Source organism: Sebastes umbrosus, chromosome 13, assembly GCF_015220745.1.
Source record: "Sebastes umbrosus isolate fSebUmb1 chromosome 13, fSebUmb1.pri, whole genome shotgun sequence".
Lineage (NCBI taxonomy): Eukaryota > Metazoa > Chordata > Actinopteri > Perciformes > Sebastidae > Sebastes > Sebastes umbrosus.
In genome coordinates this window covers 14,727,022-14,754,721 of record NC_051281.1, presented here as the reverse complement: position 1 = coordinate 14,754,721, position 27,700 = coordinate 14,727,022, and the positions used below count along the sequence as shown (strand labels likewise).

The window sequence follows — 27,700 nt, the reverse complement described above, 5'->3', positions numbered from 1 at the left end:
TTTGACAAGGATCACTCTTGGCAAGGATCTACATCTCAGTGTGCACATGGATATCTACAAACATAAATCTATATCTCATAGAGAATACATGGAGATGATGTTTTAGGCACAGGATCCACCTCTGAATGTCCACCAATAATATCATTTTAAAACTTTAATTAATAGTAGTTTCACAGATAACATTTTCTACATAGTTGATTGGTAAAAGAGAATATAAAAGCTGTTGTCTTCATCCAGTATAGAAGTTTTGACAGCGTGCATCAGCCGTGCTCTCCTAATCCTTCTGTTTGTGGAGGCAGAACAAAAATCAATGAACACGTCACTCCCCAGGGAGAGATGTGCTGTGGGATTTCTACCAGGTAACCGGATGATGTGTGTCACCTGTCAGCTGTTCACTGGATCTCCCAGTGATTCTCTGACAGCACACCAAGGAGGGCTATGCTAAATGAAAGAACATGAAATCACGTCAATCAGCTCAGACTCGTCGGGAACGGCGACTGGGTCGACACTCTTGAGTTCCTCCTGGCGCCGAGACAAAACAGGAATTCACATGAGCCAGCAGCTTGACATGCTTTGGGATGTGCACACCTCTCTAAGCTGTCAGCCATAGCACATCAAACCATCTGTTGATTGCAGGAACCTCTGCCCACTTCAGTCTATTTGTAGGCCAAATCTCTGAGGGTTGGACATTTATGCCTAGCAGCAATGATCCTGGATGTTTCTATCAAGTCATCCCCCTGAAGGTATTGCGTCAATGCAGTGTGTGATCAAGCATGTGCACCTATCTAATTATCTGACAGTTTGTCTGATATGTGATTTAAACCTAAATAATCTTTGAGTCTTGGGGATACAATGAAAGGTTTGGTGGTTACTTCATACATTAATCAGCCATCAAATGAGCTGGACTCCAGTTACACAGGAAGTTCTGCCTTCACAGAGGCTGATCAACTGCATGGGTCTCAAATGGTCTTTTCTATGTTACTGAACTCCAGCTAATTTGATGGTGTATTAAAGCTAGGTGGGTGATGTATTTTAGAAACATTTTTGTTATATTTGAAGCAATCAATAAATCAAATACTCTGACAAAAAAAGAAAAAAAGATCTGGTATTTGTGGCTGTCGCAGGATTGTAATAACCCCGTCCAATCATTTCATTTGAGCCTACATGTCTGCCTACTTACGTGCACTCTACGCGTGCACTCATTGCGTATCACCGGAGTCTTTTGCAAGCTGCTAGGGTCGTCAGTTGGTTGCAATTTGCAACCATACCACTAGATGCCGCCAAATCCTACACATTGTACCTTTAATGTATGAAGTAACTGTGAATATTTATATGCTCTATTTAGTGTTAAGTAATCACATAAACTCATATTGACTTCATCATTTCATAATGGAAGGAATCCATGATATATCCTGCATTAATTTATGTATCAAACAATGAGTCATGCATTATTCATGCATTGTTTATTACTTATTTTGTACCCTTATTATATTATATTGTATTATTATTATTTGTACCCAGCTTTTCATTGTTGCTGTGCTGATTGAGTCTATCTGTGACAATGACAAGACAAAGAGTGCTCATAGAAATTTAATAAGTTAAAATAACATCGACAAGATATGCATAATAAAATTCTGTTTCTTGAATATTTTTGAAAAATAAGCCCATTCATCGTTCTCTCCAAACACCGGCTTCATTGTAATCCTCAGATGTGTAACAGAATTGGGTTAAATGCCTTTATGATGATGACACTTTTTAATTTATGATGAACTAAACTTTATACAAACATTAAAACAAATTATGAGATTCTGCAAATTTTCATTTATAATAGAAGCAATACACCAGGATGCAAAATACTGTCTCTTTTAGAATACAAAGTATTCTGTAGCAAACATATTCATTTTATTCCACAAAATAAATATAGCTAAATCATTTCTCGTATAAATAGAGAATTGACATTCTGGCAGAAAGTGCTATTGCATTTGGTTCTTAAGAGTATATTGCCCTTTATTCCCATCAGTCACACGGGATTCAAAATGGTCCCATCCAATAAACAGACATCAGAAATGTTTCATGTTATAGGAATTTGTACAGTTATGTATGGCTTATCAGAGAGTTTTTATATGGACAAGAATGACCTTTTAAAACATTTATTAGATCTTCACATTTAATTTCACATCATATTTCTATAGAGGACTTAAAGAATTATAGGGAATCCGTATATAAATAGGTAAAGAATCCAAGGATATGTTAATGTAATGATATTTCAAAATACAAAGTATATAACAAAATAAATACAAATTGATCCAAAAACAAAAACTTGAAAACAGTCTCTTAGCAAGACAAACCTTTTACATTTTCGCGGTTAACATTCAGTGTAGCAATACAGTTTCTAGATTTAGAAAGTACAATTTGACAACACGAGTAAAAATATATAAGTTTCACTGGTTCATGAAGAGGCAGAATATTTGTGACAGAGTTATTCACTTACAGAACGCACAGAGATTTACAAAACTAAACATGAAGGATTGATTAAACAATACAGATTAGTTTATGAGCACACAGAAGGGACAGTGAAAAAGACTCACAGCACTGTCCTCCATCTTTGACATCTTATATCTCTCATCATGCACACCACTGTTGTGAAACATTGCGAGTGTTGTAGTGAACTGTGAGAATCAAGAAAGAAAAGACAGATGTATAATTAGTATATATATATATATAAGCTTATTATAAGATACAATATCCAAATTAACTTTAAAGGTACTGTAAATTTAAATTTTTTCCCTTTTTTAGTTTTTGAAGTTGAAGTTGTCGGTATTTGAGTTGAAATGATTTTGTAATTTGTAACAAGACACTTTTTAAATGTAATTCCATCTCTGTCAACACAAATCCAACTATAAGCTATGAGCGAGTATATTCAAAAAATGCAGAAAGTCTTACCATAATGTTTTGAGGTCTTGATTCTTTCTTTCTCAAATGTCTTAGCCGTTGGCAATCCAAGTATTTCCAAAAGAACCTTTTGACATTTCATCAGTGATATTGATGATGGGTATCCCTCTGTGAAATGAGGTGACAAATTACTCTCTCATGTTTATGAAACAGATTTAAAATTTGCCGTACATGCATTTAGAAAAAAAAACTGTTCATTTAAATGTTACGTATAAAACTTTGGCAAGTCAAATACTTACTTGTTCTCTGCTAATGGCACTTGCACTACTCCCTCATCTTCGGCCAGTATACTCTGCTCCTCCTCCTGGAGGTTGATTAAAATAAATGCATGTAAATATGAATCTAATTAAATGCAATTGACATGCATGTCGTGATGAAAATGTACAAATAGTTATTTGTTTGCACCTCTTCAGCATCCTCTAGCTTCTTCTTCTTGCTCTCTGGCATGAGGTCATCCAGCCAGCTCATCTCTCTCTTGGTGAAGAAACAGTCCATTAGCTTCCTGATAAACACCAGAGCCAACACCTGCAGAATTGACACACAAATATTAAAATAAATTATTTTGTCTACCTCCAATAACTCCTGCATTAATCACAGTGTGGGTGGGAGGTGTCCAACTGACCCCGGTAACACATCTGTACTCTCACACCGAGCCCTGTTAACACTTAGATTAGGTGTGTGGTGATCGGTATGCTGCACGCTGTGTAATGGTCTTTGCAGAAGCTATAATTGGATTGTTTACGCACCATCATGGGAAAGACGATTGCAGCCTTGGAGGTCTTGATGACCCAGAGCATAACCAAACAGGTGAGCTGGATGATGGTGAAGAGGTGCACCTTCCTCAGGGGGACATGTCGTAGATAGACGAAGTCTGGCTGGTGCTTAGGGGGCATGCCGAATAGCGTCAGGCGGTCAAAGAACTGGAGAGGATAAATGATAAAAACAACTCTTAAATCACCACTAACTAATTTTTTGGCCACTTGGGGGCAGCGGAAACAAGATGTAAACGTACCGGAAGAAAACAAGTCACCATTACTGCAGTGGCATCTCCTTTCGATACGTGCGTGTTTGACTGCAGGCTTTCCTAATAAGTTTACAATGTTCTACTTTTACCTTTACTTTCTATGTGACATTGCTTTTGACAACGATATCTAGGAGTTTGGGAAGAAGCTGTGCAGTTGCTAGTTGCCTGATGTTAGCCTAACATGGTGAAATAAGTAACATTAACTACGTTAACACTGCACACACAAATATAAAGTGAGTTGCTCTAACTAGGACAACCTAATGACCACAAAGTAAACATCATTAATCAGCCGCCATCACAGTCAGAACACGTGGGCTACAGGGTGTCTGCTAACCGTGTTAACTGACTTTCAGCCGAACGCTTCGTGTTTGCTCGTAGTGACGGCAGCTGAAGCCTTCAATTTGACTTTAATCGATTTTAAATACATACTCATCTCCGTTAATTATCTATGCCAAACATTTTATGTAAGTTTCTACGAGCAACCACGGACGCTTTCGGCCTAAGGTCACCAGTTAACACGGTTAGCAGAGACTGAGTCGCTACGACTTGCCACCGCAATAATGGCGGCAGCGCTAGATGGCGGAACACACAAAGCGGTCGGCAGATTCATCTGCTGTATATCATCATCTTTTAAGTCAATATGGCGAACGTGTTGGCAAAACATTTGCTTACCGGTATTTTACACATCCAGCAGACACAGAGCAACATTATCATTCATATGTAGTCCACCTGCCCAATTTATGTCTAACATTCACTCTCTTTTAGCTCTGTTTTTGGTCCCTACCAACCCCCGAGGGAAGTACCTGGCTCCTTAGCAGCTAAATGCTCCATTGTGTTCACCAACTAGTCATCCTGCGACTGTCTGGCGTTTGGTGCTGAGCAGGTAAAAACAGTAAAGTCGCAGGCCTGACAGCTAAACAATGAACTGAAACACACTTATAGCTTGTTTCAGTTCATTGTTTAGCAGAGACCACTTTCACATTGTCATTGTTATCAAAATATTGATTACAGCCAGTTATCGTATCTATCTTCATAAGGCACCATTTGAGAAGGGTTACCACAACCCATGCACACCTAAATATCACAAACTCGCACAGAGTAATCATCCAGCTCTGCAGCTGTTTAGCATCTTTAAGGTAATCATTTTCAAGCTAAAAGTTTCTCTGTCTGCCGGATGTGTAACTACAACAAACTGGATCCCCTTGAAAAGCATAGCAAAATGCCTGTGCAACAAAGATCTTTTTTTTTTTTCCAAAAAGTGTTTGTTTTATAAATATAGTTTTCAAAACCAATAATAGAAAGTGCTTCAAAGTGAAGAAAATTAAGAAGTAAACGGGGCAATTAAATAACAGCCAGGTGTTCTGTAAATGCTGGAAACACACTAGAGGCCAATTAGCACTTTTTATCTGGGCAGCCAGACAATATGGAGGCGATCCCCCATCATGGCTCCGTGAGAATTAACTGTCTACACAGATTATCCGGTAGGAGCGTTCTACAAATTAAAATTTAACCACACTGGCTAACTGTCTGTCTAATCTCAGCCATGCAGATAATCTCAAAGCAATTTCATATTATAACCGAAATTCTGCAGTCCTAAATGTGATAATGACATTTTATTTTGACTGAGAAACAAACGAAATCTGCGCAATTAAAAAATTGTGTGATGTTATTAACTATAAACATCAGTTGGTTGTATTTAGTCCACTAAAATCAGAGTCAGTCATATCAAATGTCATATGAAGCAAGTGTTGTATCCTGTGTTTCCTCATGTAGTGATACATTATAATATGAGCAAAAGATGCATTAAATACAGTGAAATTCAAATCATTTTACCTGAATGCCTCTGAGAGAAGACGCTCCCATGTAAAGGAATACTCCATACAACACAGGCATAGGAATGAACTGAGGAACAATACAAATGTTGTGTCAGTAACAAGATTATATATGTCAGTAACTGCTCTATTTTAGCAGACCTAGTGCACTCAATAATTAACCAAGGAATATTAAACGTCTTCAAGATGAAGCACTGAGAAATATATAGAACAATTACAGAGGGATACTTTATGTCATACTGGAAGAATAACTGCAACACGGATGATAAAAAAGACAGTGACCTTCAGCACAGAGGTCATGAAGACAGAGCAGCCCATGAGGGTGAAGATCATGAGGCCGGTGAAGCGTTGCTCTCTGATACCGAGGAACTTGGGCTGCTCCCCGGGAGCCGAGCACTCGGACTCGAGCTTCAGGCTGTTGACGTGGGTAATGGAGAGGACGGTGGCTGCTACGAACCAGGGCAGGCCCATCAAAGAGCACACGCCGAGCATCAGCCCCACCATGAACAGGTCGAGGTGGTACCCACAGCTTTTCTGAAGGGGGGAAAGCACCAGTAAATAAAGTAAAATAACCTGGAGGCACTCTCAGACATGCTGAATTCAAACCTCCAAGATGCTATACAGAACAAGCAATAATGTGGTCTGCTGCAACCACTGGGTTCAAAGCTGGGACAGGAAAGTACCTTGAGTTTGTGCTCCTTCCTGTTGATGATGACAGCTGTGATCTGCTGGTCCATGAAGATGAGGATGGTACAAAGAAAAGCTGGGAACAATGAAATGACCGCGGTCCACCAGGGGTTGGGCCCCAGCGGGTTGATGAACCATCCTCGATCATCTCTGGTTGGCTGATATAAAAAAAAAAGATTGTTGTTGACATAATTAGTAGCTTGTTGAAAAATGACTCAGCAATGTGTTGATAAAATCTTCTTTTGTGGACTATAGCTCACCTTAAACACACTAGGAACCTTTAGTTTTGGAGAAGGGATCCCTAAGGCATAATCGACCAAGACCATGGTGAGGATGGTGAAGAAAACAGCAAAGTCACTGATGATGGATCTCACCTGATAAAGAGGAACCCAACGTCAATGCAAACAATAAGTTTGTCCTTGTTTCTTTTATGCAGTACCTATATTAGACACAAGAGTGCACCACTGCACTATGCTACTATGCAGCTGTAGTCGCTTTGTCCTGCTTTGGATCATAACGCACTCTTAATGGTGAAAAAATACCTTTGTGGGGAAGTAATTGCTGAACTTGAACTCCTTGAGGAAGGCGGACATGAGGACGGTGGAGAAGAAGAGAATGACACACCAGAAGAGGACATCAGGGACGTAGGGTCCATGAGGGCCGCAGGCGCTGCCCACAAACTCCCCGCGCTTTTCAATACAGTCCTGCAATGACAGATAGTTATTCATACTCATCATATGATTGGCAATAAACAAGAATCAGCAGACTCTAGGTTTCCACAAATACGGTTTACGAGCAACCATGTCCACAAAAAACTTAACTGAGTACAAAAAAATTTGCTTTTATAGTGATTTGCAATGAGTAATCCAATATAATCCAGCCTGCATGCCCTTAATCTCCTCTGTTCAGCTACTACATCTGGGAGGGCATGCCACTTTAAGGTGGAAAAACTAAATGCACAGTATTTCTTTGTGTAACTCAATAATTCCTGCTGTGCGTATATAAAACCTTTTGTTTTTTATTCTTTATTTTTTTTTTACTATTTTAAACCATATGTGACGGCGTGGGTTGTACCTTGGTCTCCAGTGCCTCCCAGTAGATTTCTGAGGCAGTGACGTTGGTGAACTCCCAATACTTCAGGGTGCTATTGCTGGGGTCAGAAGGCTCAACGCATGAACATCTGTGGAGGCACATGAACATCTGGGTGACTGAATAATCCCTCATCTGTTCAGGGATTTACAGTACCTCCAAGAAACGTACTTAGTAATTACACTTCTTTCATTACTTTGATTGACTACAGGATATTGTGTGAGAATAATGAGTGTCCACATACGAGTACATGGTGAGTTTGTCCAGGTTGTTGTTCTTGTTGAAGGGATAGTGGTCCCCCAGGTGGATGAGTTTCTCCAAGGCCTCGTAGATGAAGATGATGCAGATGAGTGAGGCGAAGGCTTCCTCTGTAAAGCGTGTGATGTAACAAACGAGGGAGCTGGCGTCTGTAGCCACCAGCAGGATACACAAGAAAGCTGTCCACAGACCGATACAGGTTCTCAGAGACAGATAGGACAAGCCATACTCCCTATGTGGAGATTAAAGGGGAAAAAAAGAACAGATTTGAGATCAAACCACATCATATATTGATTATTGACTGTATGCATGGGATGGATTGGAGGAAGTCATTATCACAATCAAATGAAATGGTCTTTTGTCCATGAAATCAGAAAATGTAATGGTCTATAGGGTGGCCAGATGTTTGCGAGATGGTTAATTCATGTCCGCAGAAAGCCGATAAACATCAGACAATGTAATCACAAAATGATGCAATGTATGAATGAAATGAATATTAGAATTTAATGAGATGATTTATGTGTACAGTCAGATGAAAAGAAAACCTACTTGCAGAATTTGAACAATATTTTTTCAAATACAAGCACCGGCCCTGTGCTGCCCAGAATAGTGAGGGGCTGCCCTGCAAACAGGGAGTAGGCTATTCCAGTCAGTGAGGCTCCAAACAGCGACTCAATTGCACTCTGGGGAACGGGAAAGGACAGAGAGATTATTGATGGACAGTTACCTTAAAAATCTTATTGAACTACAACTGTCATCTGGTTTAATGTACTGAGAGGCTAGTACAGTGCACAGCAGTGTACAGCTCGTCTTGGCAGAACACTGTGGACATTTAAAGGAAAGGGCATGTGATTTACTATGCGTCCTTCTGTTGCCTCGCCCAGTAGTCCTCCAAAGGTGATGACAGGGGACATGCAGGCACAGTAGAGGAAGAGGAAAGAGGCCACACACTGTAAACTAAGAGCGTCAGTGTAGTCGGACAGGTAGTGGGGCACCTTGCGCTTGATGTCTAGCCAGAGACCACCAAACCACCTGGAAATATAAAAAGGAAATTTGTCACTCGTGTGATTTATTCACATGTGAAAATTTAATTTCCATAAGCATAACAGATACCCTTTTTTTTAAACAGCAATCTCAATTAATTTTCATTTTGACAGCTTTTTTCCTTAAAAAAATGTCCTAAAATTAATTAAAAAAATATATTTTTCCTTAACTTCATTGCCTGATTTCCGATGTTCAACTCTTGAGTGTGAAAGGCACCTACGATAGAAAAGTCTAGCTGCGAAAAGACATCTCCAGGCTGGATGTTTTCTATGGAAACCACGTTATGACTACAACTACAGACTAAGTTTACACAGAAATACTCTATCAGCATTACGGTGTACATTTAGTAGATACTGTCCAGTTCTTCATTTTAGAAAAACACTCTGTGCATTTTAGACAGCATTTAATAAGAGAAGACTGCTGTCAAATAACCCAAGAGCAACATTTTATCTTAAATAAAACGGTTTATATTGTAATTTATTTACATAAAATTCTTCCACGTGCCAAGCATTATTTAGTGCCTTTTAGTGTAACAATAATATACTTTCTATTAGAGTTTTATTTCTATCAACAACTCTTTTTTTTCCTGTAATAACCCAATTGAAGAAGCACACTTACAAAATCCCATATCATATTTAACTGCAAGCTCCCTCTAAGTTCTTCTCTATTATGTTACAAAACAAAACAAAATAAATGTAGTGTTGTGTGAAGGTCTGGAGGCTGAGTAGTCCAATCGTAAATAGATTCACTGCACCAAAGTAGTGAGCGTAGTGAGTGGGCTGCATGCTGCACTGCTACAGCACTGCATAGTCACAGTTTGGTATTCTTCACCTCTTTACAAAGACTTCACGCTATTCTACTAGTGATCAGATTTCACTTTAAACAGAAACACTGCTCATTTGTTCCCTCTGTGATTCCCCACCTTCCAGTACGCTGCAGTTCTGTACCCCCGTGGCCACCTTCCTCCTCTTCATCATCGCCCTCCACTAATCCGTTAGGTAAAATGTTACTTTTCTTCCTCGCCTCCTGTTTAACAAACAATCCACAGCAAGTTAGTTTTTTTTTTTCCAAGAACAAAATCTTAAGAGTCATCTGAAAGAGAGGAAAAGAAGGCAACCAGCTGACAAAATCCCTGCTAACCTGAGAAGGAACACTTTTTGGTGGCTCTATCCGTATGGACGGGTCCCACTCTCCTGGAGGCAGGACGGTCACTTGATCGAGGAATTCATCAATCCCAGCGATCAAATCGTTGCGGTCTTTAGCTTTATAGGCAACATCATGGAAAACCTGGAGACAGAAACATAGGGAAGGTTGATTAATTAAGGCTGCACTCCTGACTCAAACCTTGACTGACTGCAGTGCACATGCTGCACTTTATGTGCAAGCCTCCCCACTCCCATTGTATTTGGAATAATTCAAGATACATACATACACTATAGACTCATTGATATTAAATATTATATTCAAATAAATGTAGGAATGTCTTTCAACCTTAACCGTAATCGAACAGACAGACACATTCACACTTGTCTTTGGACTTACTTAGCCCCATATGATCATGTGCAGAACATACCATACAAATCTGCTCACTATGACACAAGTTGTCATATACATATCATGAAATCTACTCATTATAACAAAGTTTGGACTGTTTGTCAAAGCCCATCTTGTTCCTCCTCGGTGATGATGGATGGCAGCCTAAATCCCAGACAAAAAAGGAGGACATGAGGCTCTGACTAATCGCCAAAAGCATGTCATAAAAGCTCTGAGCTGTGTTTCATGCTGAGAAATGTTCCATCACTTCAGGAATTTGTTGAGTTCTGCTGGACTGTGAATTTATGCAAAGTGCCTGCAGAAAATCTGAGTATGACATCTGGTTGACTTTCAAAACAATCCATGTTTTTCAAAACATTCATGAATAAATAAACCCTGCAGGATGCTAATAAGGTGTTTTTTTTAGTGAATCCTTACCTCGTCTGTCATAAGTGTAGCAATGGACCTTCCAATCTCATGATACTGAGGCGCTCTGCCCAAGGGCCCTAAAAGAATAAACAGAAACCTAAAGGCAGAAAGAATACATTGTCAAATCAAATCTCAATCAGATCTAACTTAGACACAGTTATTAAATGTCAGACAGGGTTCAGCTGGGTACATAAAAGATATTTATACAGTAGCTTAATGAGCTGGTTTAGTTGAATCAGCCTGCAGTAACCTTGTGGCGATGGGGACTTCAGCTAGCCCAGAGAGCATCACCGCCGGTGAAAGGCGGACGAATGCCACCACCGGCTTGTTCAGAAATTCCAGTTCTCCCACTAACACGTTACACGCCTCGGCTCCTACCGGGATCTTCTTCATGAAATGAAGGTCTATCTGAAAGAGGACACACAATGTTTTGAATATCATATGAAAGGCCTTGACACCCTCTCTGGTTAGATTATCGTCTAAGCTGCTTTGACCGAGAGCATGCTTTGAGAAAGTAAAAAAGATCATTCATGTTTGAAAGTACATAAATAAGTTTTACCGTTCATCCTCACTTTAAGTCTCAAATGAAATGGTTCTAGTCTAAATATAGTCCAGCTGTCCAGGCTTCAAATAAGTCACAGATGTGTCACAATAGAATATTACAAAAGATTACTGAACCGCGGGTGTTAGTTTGAACTGTTGCATAATAATTCATAAGGATGGGGTATCCTTCATTTCCCACAAGTATGAGGCCTAAAAGCGTATAAAAGCTGACCCCGACTATGAAACTGATCCTCTTACAGTAGCTAAATCGGCTTTACACTCTTTAATGCAGTGGAACTGCATTGTACAGAAAAATTTTGGAATATTAAAAGGTGTTGATTTTTCAGCGATAATTATGTGGGAGTTGACAAGTGTTGACTGGAGTGTTGTTTGTTCCTTCATAGAGTTCATGTGGCTCTAGGGCGGCTGTTCAGAGCTATCCAAAAGAATATCTGCAATGTATCGATGGGTCATCATAACTTACATAAACACTGTTGTAGTGCTGATTTTTAAAGTCTCAGTTAATACTACACAGTTAATAATTATGTTGCTGTGTGCATCAAGTAAATAATGAGATGCAGAATAATATGCCGCTGCTGTAAAGTGGAGATTTTGATTGCAGTCATGTTCATGATACTATAAGGTACAATGGGGATGATTAGGTACAACTGTTCTAAAAATATACTCCATATAAGCAGAGTACATTTCATTCATGTTTAAGAGAACAGGACAAAGCGCATGAAACAGTTATTAACAACACTGACCCGGACAAAAGATTAAACTCCTATACATTACGCAAAAGGTTTCAACACAGATTTCATCTTTGTCTTTGCTGTGTGTGGATGTCATGTGGTTGGAATACTTAACATGGTTATAATCCTAATCCTTTACTAAATGACCTTTCCATTAAAAATACCAACAATGTCCTCCTGTTCGTTGTTCGAAACGCACAATTAAATAACAGCCCCGGCCTCCGCATATTCGTCAAATATGACGAATTACATTTGGGCTGTTACATGCACACAACTATACAGCATCCTGACAGCTGCACAATACAATACCCACACTGATAAAAGTGCAATCAGTCCCTTTACATAAGTATCAATACATATAAAGATACTTATAAGTAAAATACCAACATTCACAATGTTGTCTAAGCAAAGTAATTTGTTATTACTGTACGCAAATTATACCTAAAGAATCAAAAGCATTCATTATTCAGAAAATGGCCCATGTGACTATTTTATATTATATTATTGTATTATTATTGCTGGTGCATTAAAGCTGCAGTCCGTAATTTTGAGCAAATATCATAAAAAATAAGTTATTTTTATAAAACGGTTACTAAATTGTGAAATTAGTGCATGAGACATAATCTGAAAAATATCATGTTCCTCTGCCTCCTCCTAGTGCTCCTAATGACATTTGCAAGATTCAACTGCAACCGAAGGAAAACAACCAATCAGAGCCGAGGACTCTCTAAAGCAGCTGTCAATCACTGCTTGCGAAACCCGCAATCTCTGATCAAATTAGGCAGCGCTAATCAAATATAAATCAATATTCTGTTACTCTAATGCCTGTTTCTCGTCTCAAATGTTTTCAGAAACATCTTGTAGTGTACTGTTTAGCTGTAAAATGAGAAAGTTTGTGCTAAACCTAAGCACCGCCCACCGGCTGGAGCAAATGTGTTGCATATAAAATCTTACTAACTAACTACTAACTACAGTTGTCAAATATTTCCCTCTGAAATGTGAAGTAGAAGTATAATGTAGTATGAAATGGAGTTTACTGACTTTCTAGAAACACAGTACTGTATGTATTACAGTGTGTGTACTATACCTTGCTGAAGTCCACTGAACTGTTCTCTCTACTGCCGTCCACTTTCCCGTCTGGACCCGCTAAGTGAGACTGGGATGCCATCATCTGACCTGGATAATCCAGAAAGGAGAATTATGAATCAATTAGAAAAAAGTCTCAACATTTCAGCAACTGATGAGTTCACTAAATATTATGAGACTGACCAAGTATACAGAATATTTCTAGAAAGGAAAACAGCAGTGAGGATCACACACAGATCATAACTTTTACTGGTGCTATTGCGGATAAATCCACAAACATTTTCATCCCTGCTGTTGTTTCAAAAAACCCAGACTCGTATTAACATGATTACTGCCAAGCTGCCTGACAGGTCCGGCCTAATTTCTGTATTCATTAAACAGCAGGGTCAAAAATTAACACTAATTATAGTGTTTAATACGCTCACAAAGCATGGCGTGGAGCTTATCAGAGATTGCTGCTTTGAAATAAGCTTGAGAATGCCACACCAGTGAAATTAAATTACTCATGATGTGCCACCAAGATGTCTGGTAAACTAGAAAATGATTTAACAAACACGGTTTGTTCTGCGTAACTAATTTTGTCATGCGGACTTCTGGCAAACCTGAAGCTTTATAAAGCGTAGTTGGCAATGATATAGGCAAGTAATGCTTCCAATTACAAGCCTGTCCTGGACTAAATTTAGCACAGGATTCAACCAAATAGTTTTTGTGCTGCGAAGATCAACAGCAAACACATTTGCAAATTAATAGAATGTACTTTTGCACATTGTTTTTTAATCGCCTTTTTAACTCAACCACTTCAACCCAACAAAAACGATCTATTTTGAGTTGCCAGTATTAACACGAATCATGAGAATATTTCCCTCTACAATATGTTTTTTTAAGTATAAGCTGGTAAAGGGGCAAGGCCAGGGCGTACTGTATAAAGCAGCACCTGTTGACTTCAGTGGGGCTGTGGCAGGTGGGTGGGCAGATGGTGGGTGGTGGATAGAGTCAGAAATGAAGAGAAGATGGAACATACGCAAGTTAAGGCCATATGCATATAAGACACATGCACATATTGCAACATTTACAAAGTATCTACACTTGCTGACCACATTCAATGCAGAATCCAGTACAGCAGTGAATCCCCACCTTTTTGATTTGTGACCCCTTAAAACAAAGCTATGAATACTTGGGACGTACTCTGACAGTTTGCATATAGTATGTCAACATGTTGTGAAAAGTTCAACTAAAGACTGATTGGTTTTCTCACCATTCTTGTCCAGGTGGAGCTCCGATGTCCGTCGACTGATGTCAGCAAAGGAGCGTACAATCGGCAGGCGATTAGCCAGCTTCTTCTGGTTCTGGTGATGGTGCTGCTTCAGCAGTGTTTCACGCACTCTCTTTCTCATCTCATCTCCCAGTGGTGAGTATAACTCCTGGTGGTCCAAGACCATGTCTAAGGTAGACACAGACAACTATTTAAATTTATTACATGGCTTTGTTGAATACTCGATTCTTATTGGTCAATCACGGCGTTCTACGGTCTGCTATTTCTTTATAGCACACCATTGCTATGTATAACAGACCGTTGCTATGTATAATAGACCGTTGCTATGGGCGCAGTTCTGATGTCGGACTCTGGAGTACAATTTTTGTGTCAAATTATTGATTTTTTAAGTAAGTAGCCGTGGAATAAGCGGAATAATGTATAGCGATTCGGTCATTGTTGTGAAATAAACCCCTTCAGGGCAATGCAAGACCAGATCAGGGTTTATTTCATAACAATGAACGGCTCGCTGTACATTATCCCTTACATAATACATATTGCATTTATTTTTTAGTAATCACTGCACACTCAAAACCATTTTTTTGTCTCTCTTTATTTTTATTTATTTATTTATTTAAAGTCTTGTTTTTTTATTTTATTTTGGCTTTTGCAAGTAGTCAATTTAAAAAAAAATAATCTTATATTATTTATTTATTTCATTCTTTTTTAATTTTTGTCACTTTTTTTGTCTTTCCTATATTTTGGGAGGATTCATATGTTTATGTTGTGTATAAGAAAATTCAAATAAACAGATCTCAATCATAAGATAGACACAGACAAGCTATTTGGACTCATGTTTCAGGGTTCTAGCCGAATTGAATGCATCGATCAATAACTAGATTTCAAACAGTGCATCAAACAAATATGAGGAGCATAAATTCACAGCATTAAGAAAAAAGGGGGAAAAAAATTTCAAATATACTATTGCAAATACTGCATATATTGTGGATGTATAATCATGAGTAATTTGCAATAAAAGTATTAAAAAAAATAAAAAAAGATGTAACACATTTTCCTCCTCTGTGTGTGAGGTGAGAAGTAAGCCAAAAGCATTTTTCCCCTTAAAGGTACAATTCAAGCTAATTAACTAAGTAAAGTGCCAAGACAATATTTTCTGAGTTTAAAGGTCTTAAATTGACAAAAACAGCAACGTTGTCACTTGCTACAACTTGCTTACCTGCAATCTCTTCAATGGTATTAGCCCTCATGTCGAGCAGCACGGTGCTGTTGATGATGCAGCTTCGCAGCTCAAACAGGCTGTGTAGAGACAGAGTGGCTACGTAGGGTTTGCTCCATCGCTCTCCTCCGTCCTCCACGTCCTCCTCAAACTTCAGCCACCTGCAACAGGAGTTAGAGTCCCAGTCAGGGGAGAGGTCAGCAGACGGCAAACTGGCTGACCATCTGTTCTAGCTGCAGTAACAACACTCATTTACTTCCCTTCCTTATTGCCTCTCATCAGGGTATCACTATAAATAAAAATATGTCTGATTTACCATTTTAACAAACATTTTGCATTAACAATGACAATTATCAAAGAAAGAAAGTAACAAATTCCCCGAGCAATTACAACAATGAATTGTGATTACTTAATGTGACGGAAACAGAAACACACAGCTATATTTCTCATCAGTTTAAGTGGGATCATGGGCATGACGGGTCCATTCAATCAGAGCTTTCAGTGATGACATGTAGGTCGTGACTGTGTGTAGATACGCCAATGACATGGCAGTCTAACGGTACCTGGCACTTTCCCTCCACTCAGGATCCTCTCCATCCCGCACACAGATTTCATCCATCTCTGTGAAGAGGTCATGAGGAATATGCTCCTCATCATCATCCTCAGTGCCCAGCAGGAACTGCACTCTCTGGGAGGGAGTGTCTGGGAACACAGGGACATTGAAACTGAAATGGTCATACTAAGTATCTTAAGTTAGTAAGATATCATAAACAAAAGATAGGAATCATTTTTCTCTCTGTGTGCAAGTCCATGATTGTAGCTAGTACCATAAAGAGGAGACTCTCTACCCTCCACCAAGGTGGGGGCCCGGTCCTTGCTCCTTTTCCTGTGTTTGTTTCCATGGTGATGGTGCCTGCGATGGCTGCGGTGCCTGGTACTGCCCAGGGGGACGTGGACCCCAATGTAGAGAGTCCTGTGGCCTGGGGGACACATCCCACAGTGGTTAGTGTGTGCATGTGTGTGTGTGTGTAATATCATAGATAATCATTATGATTTCACAGATCATGATTAAGCACTGCTTCTTTGTGTTTACTCCATTAAGCTCTATATTATTTATCATCGGCCACATCCTGAGTGTTTTTACTGTGATGAAGTGCATTGCTCAAACAGATAATTATGTAATAATGCTCACTGCTGCTATATATAATGTACCATGCCTCATTGAGCAGCAAGTAAATACCACCTGTTATGGCTGTGCAGCGAAACATTATCAGAAAAAAGCCCTCTTTAATAGTATCATAAATAATCATCTCGTCCACGATGATGTATCATGACCTCTTTCGGGTCCATGCAAATACATGTTATAGTGTAATGCGATGAAACGCAGGAAAGTAATCTGATATATTCTTACAACTTGTATGGCATAAAATTACAGTGTGTATATATAGTATGGTATAACATCTATGTATAGTATCCTTTTCATGTAGGCAATACGTGAAAGCAGACTGCATGAAGTGAGTGCATATGGCTACGCATATGGCTTTGACAAGGAAAGTGTGAATACAGTTCAACTTGATGTGTAAAATGTAATGTTGCAATTATCCAATAATGAGCGACTTATGTTTGTATCTACTGCTCTTGTTTGTAAATTACTGTGCATATATATATACTCTGTATACTCACAGAGCCCGGGCTGTGTGAATTTGTGTTGCTGGGTTGTTAATTCATGCATCCATATACCTTCTCAATGTCTTGCATAACTATATGTGTTTGTGTTTGTGCAGGTATGAGACAGCGTGAGTGAGAGAAATAGAGAAAAAGAGAGAAAGAGAGAGAGAGAGAACGTCTGTGTTTGCACTTGTAAGTCAGCCCACTCAGCTCACTGCAGTATGATATGAAGGTTCAGACAACCACTCAGTACTCTCCAGAATGATTGGTACAGCTATGCCAAAATACTGGATATACTGTATGCATGACGCAAGTCATTAATTCAGGTATTCTGTAATTTAAAAAAAAAATATTACTTTATCTTTTTTAGTTTAAAACCAAAATCATGCCATTATTCATTATTTTCTTTTTCTTTTATTACAGTTTGAGGCATTTTTTGCAATTGAGCTCTGGAAAGAAATTGCAAGGAAGAGAAAGAACAATGAACCTCTGATATGTATATATGTATATATATGCATGAGATGCACAGTACCCACCCACACCTACAGTGTCATGCTATTCATAAAGACTACCTGTAATATATGCGATATGGCCATGATTCCCTTAAAGATAAAGGTAACACGAAATGTTGCATTTTTAACAACTTCATACTGACTTGAAACTAACTAACTTTTAATTTCAGTTGTGTATTGTTCTGTGTGTCTACAAATCCAGATGGGGAAAGCTGCTGGCCTTCAGTTAGCCAAACTTACTCAATCACACTGTTTTGTATCCTGTTCTTATTGTCCATGTTTTCCAGTGATTATGAAATTTCTGATGCAAACTCAGCTCACCCACAGCTTCTACCTCCCACTCTGCTCTTGTCTTTTAACTATGAAAACGCTGTCAAGAGGGAAAAGCAGCCGTTTTAAGGACAGAGTGGGCGGACTCAGCTGCAGCAGCCTCTCACTGCTTGAAGGGTTTTGTTTTCCAGATGCATTCGGTGCACTATGCAGTATACCTTCAACATCCTCCTGCTCAAAGTTGGTTCCCTGTTGGGACCGTGCTCCTCCTCGGTCCACCACAGCCTCATCATCATTCCTCTGTTGGACAAACACATATTCAACATTATAAACATTATTCAAGAGTCATACAATATCTTATCTTTGCTGGAACTAGAGCATTAAACAACATATGTATCCTGAACATAGCATGAATGTTTGTTGACTTGGTGTTGCCTCACATGTCAGAGGGCATCATGAACAAACACATTATCCAAACGAATGCGCAGTTGCCACGGAAACTAATTGCACCTCTCATCTTGAAGAGGACAGAGTATGATGTCAGTCCAAACTAAAAGCTTTTCATAATGGGAACAATAAATTATCCACCTACAATTAAAAGTTGTAATGAAGCTCTAGCGTAAGTTCAGTCAGGAGGAAAACTATACTTTGCATGTTTAGGCCTGTAGTTTATTTCACATATACCCTGCCGTTCACTCCTCTGACGCATGCTCACTCTTAATTTCCTTGCTGTCATTGCTTGGGGCTGTCAATCTCAGCTGGTCACATCTATCCACTACCACAGCATCTTTCTGTCAAGACTTTATTATCACATGTCATCTGTTATAACAAACAATTATCTTTCATTCTTTCACTTGTCTCCCCTGATTGAACTTCTGTTTCAGGTGCTTCCTCTGCAGTGACCTGTACTACTTTGATGGGACCGGAGCTCAAAAGGTGAATCACTGCTTGACCTAATTTACAAAATGTAAGAAAAGTAACTTTGTATTCTTCTTTACTGTCTGTTTTTTTTTCTTTTTTCTTTTCATTTTAATCACTGATTTATCTTCTACCACCCACACGTAGCTACAACAATACATCGCACTTGTTCTTAATTGGAGAGAGAGATACAACTCAGGCTGCGTTCCAGCTTTGATATTGTGTTATTAATTCTCATTGCAACAGGCGAGCAAGTTATAACACTGGTCCACATGGAGGTTATCCAAACTCAGTGTTTTTTTAAGAGACATTCATATACTAAAGTGTCAGTAATCACGCATTGCGAAAAGAACATAATCCTCAGCGAAAAGCTTCTGTCAGATTACAAGAGAGAAGACTGCTGTTTGATCAGAAGAGGTTTCCTATTGACCGTCCTGTCCTACAGAACCAACAGGCTGATACCCCTGAGAAGTACTGGACACCCAACCCACATGTGACAAAAGTTAAAAAGCAGCTAACCACAACCAGTTACATATTTTGAAAGCTTAACAAGAGACACTGCCTTAGCAAGAGATGGCTTAAACTAGAGCACATGGATCTACTTGATCAGAGTCTGGTCACTGAGAGAACCAGCATTCTGTGGTGTGAATGTCGGTCTGATTGTGTAATACTCGATGAGGGGGAGTAGGTGGTAAGAGGGAGTTAAAACCAACACAAATCATTATTTGTCATTTACCAGTTCATGCAAGGATAAAAACTCAACCCCTGCTTTTACCTCTTTAATAAAAAACTCTATGTGATTCATTCAAACTTTGGAGCTTTTCAACATTATACACCAACATCAACACCAACACACTGGCTACCACTGTACTTCTTCTGTCTGTATAGACAGAGATTACACAGTTAAACATTCTAAATGTGTCCCAATTTATTTCCTGTTGCAGTGTATGTGAATGACATCAGCTGACAGGAAGTAAACATGGACCCAAGCTGTTTCCTCAGAACACAATTGCGTAGTAGCAAAACCAGAATCATCAAAGTCTCTTCTAATCACCTGGATGAAAAAAGATATAGGGTACAATTCATTTGCGATTAATCACGATTACTCATGGACAATCGTGCAATTAATTGAGATTAAATATTTGAATTGATTGACAGCACTAATATTAACCAGTTTCTCAAAGTTCTGACTTTGTTTCTGAATCAAAACTGAGGTTACTTCTGTTACCTGAATGCCTTTTTACAAAACAAAACATTGCCAGTACAACCTCAGATATCGTGGTGTACAACTATGGAACACCAAAATACATGTTATCAAAAGCTCGTTATCCTTAGAACATTTTAAAAGGAAATTATCATCACATTTAATTCATGATGTCTAATTATCTTTTGATATGTTTAGTTACATTTTCTTTTTCTTCTGTACTGTTTTTGTATGTATTTCATTGTTTTTATTGGATTGTTTTCCACTGTGGCGCCTCACAGCTAGAGGGTTGCAGGTTCGAATCCAGCTTGGGACCCTTCTGTGTGGAGTTTGCATGTTCTCCCCGTGTTAGCGTGGGTTTTCTCCGGGTACTCCGGTTTCCTCCCACAGTCCAAAGACATGTAGGTTAGGTTAATTGTGGACTCTAAATTGCCCGTAGGTGTGAATGTGAGCGTGAATGGTTGTCTGTCTATATGTGTTAGCCCTGCGATGGACTGGCGACCTGTCCAGGGTGTACCCTGCCTTCGCCCAATGTCAGCTGGGATCGGCTCCAGCCCCCCCGCGACCCCTAACGGGATAAGCGGTTGCAGATGGATGGATGGATGGATGGATGTTTTCCACTGTTTGCTTAGGTTTTTCTGCACATTTTGTGTACTTCTTGTTGTTGTATTTTTTTAAATTATGTTAGTTTATATCTTTCTTCCTTTTTTGTTATTGTTTTTTTCTCTCCTGGGATTGGTCCTTTGTATAAGCCTGTGGCTTCTTGACCTCTCCTGACACATTTCTTGTTTGTTTTTTTCATTGACTGGATTTTGTGCAGTTTTATATATGTGCAAATAAATAAATACAAAATAAATAAATAGCTATGCTACACTCTTTTTCCTCCAGTTCTGCTAGCTTTGTCCATCAGCCGTTTGGTGATGGGCAGGTGGCGTGCAGTTGGTTTACCTGAGTTTAATAAAAAAAATGTTTTTTAAAAAGACATAATAGATTAAAAAAAATATTATACCCATTTAGGACCGACTCCTGAAGGGTCCCATAGAAAAGCTCAGGAAAGTGGCTGTGCGCTTAACCAGAAGTACATTTGCGTAGCCAACCTGAGTTGAAGCGTAAATCTCACCTGTCCTTCACGTATTCACCTTTAATGTGATGCATAATGCAGTCTTTTTCTGGGCTGATTACTGTGTCCTGAGGCAGGTAAAACACTGAAAACACCCACTGGCACTGAACGCAGCAGTTGTAGTGGGTGTGTTTCTCCAAACAGCCACGAGGGGCAACAATGAGCCCATCAGGCCACAACGTGACTCCACAACGAAGCGATGTACAGGTGAGACGGAAGTGTTTTGTAACTGTATTTTTTTGGTTTTACAGAGAAAATACTTAACTGGTTGGTTTGGCAAGTGAACATCTGGTTAATCGCCCCCACCACCATTAAAGAACAGCACACAGACACTTCCATGAACTTCTTTTTACTAACATTAGCATGATAATGTTAGACTGACTGCCTTTACAGAGCAGCACAGGTAGTGTGTTTAAAAACAGACTGTATCCTATAATATAAAAAATGAATGCATGCATAAAATAACAAAGAAAACCATCATTACTAATGCAAACATTCATCAAACAACAGATTTGCTATGTTTTTTGCTGTGCAATTATGTGACATGTATGAGGAATAAACACTGCTGGTGTTGATTAGTGCAACATTGGATTTAAGAGTTAAACTCATTTGACACTGTCATTTCCTGTAAATCCATGCAACAACAGCTGGGATTGAGAAAACAGCATGCAACAGAGAAAGCTCTGCAGAATCAATCCTGTCTCCTGGAAATTACAAACAGATTCAAAGCACTTATTACAGTAGGTATTTTTTTTTATCCTGAAAGCTTGCTTGCTATCAGCTTTACCCCCCGAGCCATCTTGACCACCAGTTGACCATCAAGGCATTATGATAATGAAGGGCTCTGCTGTTCACAGCTGCAGTGCCACATGGGGCTGCCCAGGCCACAAAGCTGATGTTGATAATCTGTCTACAAATACAGAGGGCATGGATCAACATCCCTGCTCAGATTAAACCGACAGTATTTGTTACTAAAACACCAGACACATTAGCCCATATTAAATATGCACCTGCTCACAGACCATTGTATGTGATGAGCACAGTGTTACCTTTCTAAAAAAACATATTACATTCATTTTTACAACATGTATTATTCAATACTGAGTTTCAAAACTTCACACAGTCAGCACAACAGAAGTCAATGTGGACTAAACTGTTGATCACTTTTCATTGCTTTGACACAAAATGCATTTAATGACCACATCTCTCAGGAACTGTTTTCTCACTCAAACCTCTGTATTTACACTCCGTTTTACACGTTTACATACTATTATAAAACTGTTAAGTTTACTTTCAAAACCTTGCATAACACATAATTACTGTAAATTGGACTGCAATTGGCTAAATTCTGCTACATCTAAAGAATAAAAAAATATGCATGCACTCCTGATTTGGATATACAACACTGAGTGCCTATTTTCACTCCTTGATGATGCATGACTTCTATGAAAGATTTGTGCCAGGTGTGGAAAGGGGACGTTTTGTAATCGTCTTCCAGTCACAGAGTAGTTTACAGCCCATCCCAGGATGGTGTTACTTTTCCCTCCACCTTACTCTCCCTTCCTAAACCCCACAAAGGAATTGTTTTTCCTCATGGAGGTGGAAAGTTAATGATTCTTTCCCAGGTGTATTGTTAGAGAGGACAGAAAGTGTGATGTGGATGAGAACCTGTGGCCAAATGCAGGGGTCGACTAGCACTGTTGTATTTCTATATCTGTACTAGTGAATATGTATAGTTTTGTATCACATTACTGGAACTGGAGCTTCAGTTAGTGCAATTACGAATACAAAAAATCCCATTGAAGCATATTGCAGCATTTCTGATTAATATTTTCGACATAGGCTATACTGTAAGGTAGCACAATCCACGCAATAAAGAAGACGAGACCTTTTTGTTGTAATGTAATCTTGGTTTGATAAATATATAGATATATAAAAGATACTTCAAAACATTATTGATACATATTGTAATGCTAACCTGTTGTCAGGCTTGTTTCAGGTGAATGTGTAATGAAACAAAGTGTTTCTGTTGGGAGACAAATGTTGTCAGTGTTCAGGTACAAGAGTTAAAGGAGCAGTGGGTAGAAATGGAGCAAATATGATTTAAAAAAGTTCTTTTTATAAAACGGTCACTATATCCTAACAGTAGTGCATGAGACAGGTAACCTGAAAAAAAATCATGTGCCTCTGTGTCCTCCGGTGCTCCTAATGGCATCTGCTGGATTTCACAGACTGGAGGAAAACAACCAATCAGAGCCAAGCTGGAGCCTTGCCGTTTATGAGCAGCTGTCAATCACTCACAAACTCCGATCAAACGGTCAAACTAGGCAGCGCTGATCAAATATGAATCAATATTCTGTTACTGTAATGCCTATTTCTCACCTTAAATGTTTTCAGAAACATCTTGTAGTGTACTGTTTAGCTGTAAAATGAGAAAGTTTGTGACTCGGCAGCCAGGCTGAGATCAGTTGAGGAAATACCAAGCACCGCCCAACAGCTGGAGCACAGCCAATAGGAATGCTCAATACGAATGATCTCTCTCTGAAGTGATCTGTGTCTCCCGTCACCGGCTAGATTTTTAAAGCCTGAAAACAGAGCCATGAGGAGGTCCAGAAGTCTAGTTTTCTCTCAGAACACTTGAATTACAATATGCTGAAAGGTTATTATGGAATTTTTGCCCAATGATGCCAAAAATATACTGTCTACCCCCACTTTAATTCTTAGATGTGTATGAAGTGTTTTGGTTGCATTAGTGTATTCGGGATGTTAGATTACTGTTAGTAGTGAAGGAAGTTGATTGGACAAAGAGATGCAAGGATGTTAACACATAACCATGACAGGTTGATCCACTAATTCAGACATTCTGATCAGAACAAGATCAGATCAATTAACTCGCTTCTCAAGATAAAGTAAGTTCTGAAGAAAAACAGGAATCCAAAGAGGAGTTCAAGTATAGAGGTCCAATTACCCCCCCTTCCCCAGGCAAAACTACATCCCACTAATGCTTTTTAGACTAATAATCATCTACTCACCAGCAAAATCATGCTAAAGGGCTGGCAAACCACACAGCTGAAGTGATATCACAGGATGTGGCACATACTTGGATCTGATCCCTACAGATGGCTGTGGCAATTTTGGAACCATCAGTGGCAGCATTATCATTAACTGCACAGGCTTTCATGTGGCACAAAAACACCATAATCCTTAAATGTTCCGGCTGTAAACATCAATATCCTGTAAGAGGACACATTAATACCAAATTTCGTTTTTTTTTCAGAGATGCTATTTAAGGTGTTTTACAGTTTTGAGCTGTATCCGGTCAGACTTAGTGTCTGCATCCATCTCCCAGCTGAGTAGGGGTCAGCAGGAGAAAGCTGTTTTCCACTCTGGTATTTTTGACAGGATTTTAAGCTCATTTTGAACACTTGGAGAGAGGGATCCCTCTCTACAAAATGTCCCAAATGTCTGTTCTGTGAAACACACCTTGCCCTCTGTTAACCACATAACAATCTGAATATTTCCTCAATCCAAGAGCTGCTCGTCCTACCTGATATTTGTAGAGCCAAGGAGCCTCCAAGTTTTCAGAATGCATGAGCTCTCCCTCTGTCGTCTGCTTTACAACCCGTTTAGACAGCATGCAACACAGTCTGCAGCGCAAACTCCTGCCGCCTGCTTCACACCATGCCTGATAGGCACTGATGCTCTTCTCTTGTGCCAAACAACTGTAATTTGTGATTGAGCATCTATTGACCGAGTTACCAGTCACTCATCATGAGATTATAGTGGTGACATCATCACTGCTGCCCAGCAGCACCTCATTCCCACCATCCCTCCTCTCCTCCCTCTTTCTATGTATGTAAAGTAAAGCTACACATGAGATTGTCATGTTGCATTGAATCAACTTGGTCACTCCAAGTTGTGTTTCTGCAGCTCCACCAGTGAGTCTTCTACTTGGAAAAATCAATTTCTGCAGGGCAACAAAAATTTATATTTTATATGCTACCTTTTAATTTCAACTATATAATAAACCTTTCAGCATATTGTAATTCAAGTGTTCTGAGAGATAACTAGACTTCTGCACCTCCTCATGGCTCTGTTTTCAGGCTTTCAAAAATCTAGACAGTGACCAATCACAGGTCATTTCAGAGAGAGCGTTCCTATTGGCTGTTCATTCAACGGAGGCAGCTGTCAACTATGATCAAACGGTCAAACTAGGCAGCGCTGATCAAATATGAATTAATATTCTGTGACTGTAATGACTATTTCTGTCCTCAAATGTTTTCAGAAACATCTTGTAGTGTACTGTTTAGCTGTAAAAGGAGAAAGTTTGCTCCGGCTGGTGGGCGGTGCTTGGTATTTCCTCAACTGATCTCAACATGGCTGCCGGGTCACAAACTTTCTCATTTTACAGCTAAACAGTACATTACAATATGTTTCTGAAAACATTTTATGCAAGAAATAGGCATTACAGTTACAGAATATTGATTCATATTTGATCAGCGCTGCCTGGTTTGACCGTTTGATCAGAGTTTGCGAGTGATTGACAGCTGCTCATAGACGGCAAGGCTCCAGCTCGGCTCTGATTGGTTGTTTTCCTCCAGTCTGAAATCTTGCAGATGCCATTAGGAGCACCGGAGGACACTGGAGGAACATGATTTTTTTCAGATTACCTGTCTCATGCACTACTGTCAGGATATAGTGAATAGTAAATAACTTTTTTTAAATCATATTTGCTCCATTTCTACCCACTGCTGCTTTAATAAGGGTGTGATGTATGATGCAGATGCTTGTCTATAGATAATGTCACCATAATCCAAGACAGACAAGAAGACAGCAAATTGTTTGTCGTAACTTGCTGACGATGTGAAATTTAAATGTAAGTTTTGGATCCAACCAAATACCAAGATATTTATACTCCGAGACCCTGTCAATATGTCCATTCTGAGTGGTAACATGCAAACAATTTATAATGGTAGAAGTCATAAAATCCAGGGGATGTAACTCACCAAACTTCTACGTCCAGCTGATGAGGCAAAGAGAGTATTGACCTGAAAGATAAACAATCTTCACTTTAGTTTAAAAGGGTTCATTCAGGAACTCAAAACACTTTCAGACATTTGTTGCTCCAAAGATTAACTCTGAAATGTTATTTTTAGATTCTTAATGTCCAGTGACTTTCAAGGCCAGGTTGCGACCTCACATTTTGAAACCGAAGCCACATGGCGCTAAAAGTGCATACCAGAGCAAAGAAGCTCAGTCAGTCTAAAACCTTCAGCTAAATGCTAAAAATCTGTTTTCATGTAAACAGCATATGGATCATGAGAACAAATTCCTCCAAAGTGATCAGCGAAGACCAATGGGGACGGGCCCACGCGTCTCTGAGAGCATCCCCTGAGATGACTTCTTTCACATCAATAGGATTTCCTCCAGAGATATACTTGTAGAAATACAGTTTGTGTTTGTAAGGTGCCTGCATATGTATACAGCCTGTATGTCAGAACAGCACCACGCCACCATGCATTTGCTGCATTTTATATAATCCTTAATCTATTTCACAATTTTTATTACAACATAAGGTGGCACGAGGTCACTTCTGCCTGAATTTAATATATTAATCAGACATCTGCCCCAGCAGGGATTTGGCATATATAAAATGATATAAGTAATAGGACATCACACTATAATCACTCAGCCTACTGACACATACTTTTCAATTCAGAAAGTAACTTTCACATCATGCCAATTTTACAATAAGTCACATTTTGGCTCACTAAAATATATAGATTGAATAAAAAAAATGTCATAAGTGATGCAATATCACACTGTCATTCTTCTTTCTGTAAGTGAGTGCAGCTCTGCGGGTGAGCTATACACCTGCTCAAAGCTCCACAGGTTTATCACCTGTGGGAACATATTATATATCTGCCTATATCTGAAGAAATTGATGCATTTTTAATAAATCTTATCTGACAGTATATAGCACATAGTTTAAGCTTGACAGTCTAGATAAAAAAGCCTGAAATATTAATCTACATGAGTAAATATGTGTCCCAAGAGATGTGGGCTCTTTACCGTCGGTAGCAGAGGCTCAATCTGAGCACCTTGGTCCGTGGTGTCCATCTCTCTGTCTCTGTGTCTCTCAGCAGTATCAGAGACCTCCTCTGTGTGTAATCCGGGCAGGTGTATAGCAGGAACTGAGCGACCACTCAGCGGTCACATGTTGATATGATCGTCGGTCAGCAGCTCGCTGGTGAGTTGCGCGTCTCTCTCATGTTGGTCCTCCTCGTTAC

At 39.3% G+C, this 27,700-nt stretch overlaps 1 protein-coding gene across 2 annotated transcripts; it reads right to left on the bottom strand.

The window, feature by feature from the left end:
* Nucleotides 1–1,572: 1,572 nt before the first annotated feature.
* Nucleotides 1,573–27,700, bottom strand: slc4a10b (solute carrier family 4 member 10b). Of its 2 annotated transcripts, XM_037789308.1 has the most exons (26): nt 27,483–27,700; nt 26,417–26,458; nt 18,387–18,468; nt 16,546–16,698; nt 16,282–16,420; nt 15,719–15,879; nt 14,485–14,670; nt 13,231–13,319; nt 11,099–11,256; nt 10,858–10,945; nt 10,027–10,173; nt 9,809–9,912; nt 8,700–8,874; nt 8,392–8,525; nt 7,829–8,074; nt 7,570–7,675; nt 7,038–7,199; nt 6,756–6,869; nt 6,492–6,653; nt 6,091–6,342; nt 5,810–5,878; nt 3,699–3,872; nt 3,358–3,477; nt 3,192–3,256; nt 2,944–3,060; nt 1,573–2,669 (listed from the first exon to the last, which is right to left on the bottom strand). In XM_037789308.1, exons 1-25 carry the CDS (start codon nt 27,528–27,530, stop codon nt 2,985–2,987), a joined length of 3,252 nt encoding a protein of 1,083 aa, XP_037645236.1. In that variant the 5' UTR covers nt 27,531–27,700; the 3' UTR covers nt 1,573–2,669; nt 2,944–2,984. The 2 variants fall into 2 exon arrangements, with proteins under 2 accessions (XP_037645236.1, XP_037645237.1); XM_037789309.1 differs by lacking the exon at nt 26,417–26,458 and having other exon boundaries at nt 27,483–27,698.

What these genes read in the sequence shown, in the direction of transcription:
- slc4a10b (XM_037789308.1), bottom strand. Translation starts at nt 27,530, where the DNA reads ATGGACACCACGGACCAAGGTGCTCAGATTGAGCCTCTGCTACCGACG. An exon ending in AGCTAGAGGATGCTGAAGAG is followed by an intron (nt 3,257 to 3,357) that starts GTGCAAACAAAT and finishes ATCAACCTCCAG; the next exon opens with GAGGAGGAGCAGAGTATACT. An exon ending in GTGCCATTAGCAGAGAACAA is followed by an intron (nt 3,061 to 3,191) that starts GTAAGTATTTGA and finishes CTCATTTCACAG; the next exon opens with AGGGATACCCATCATCAATA.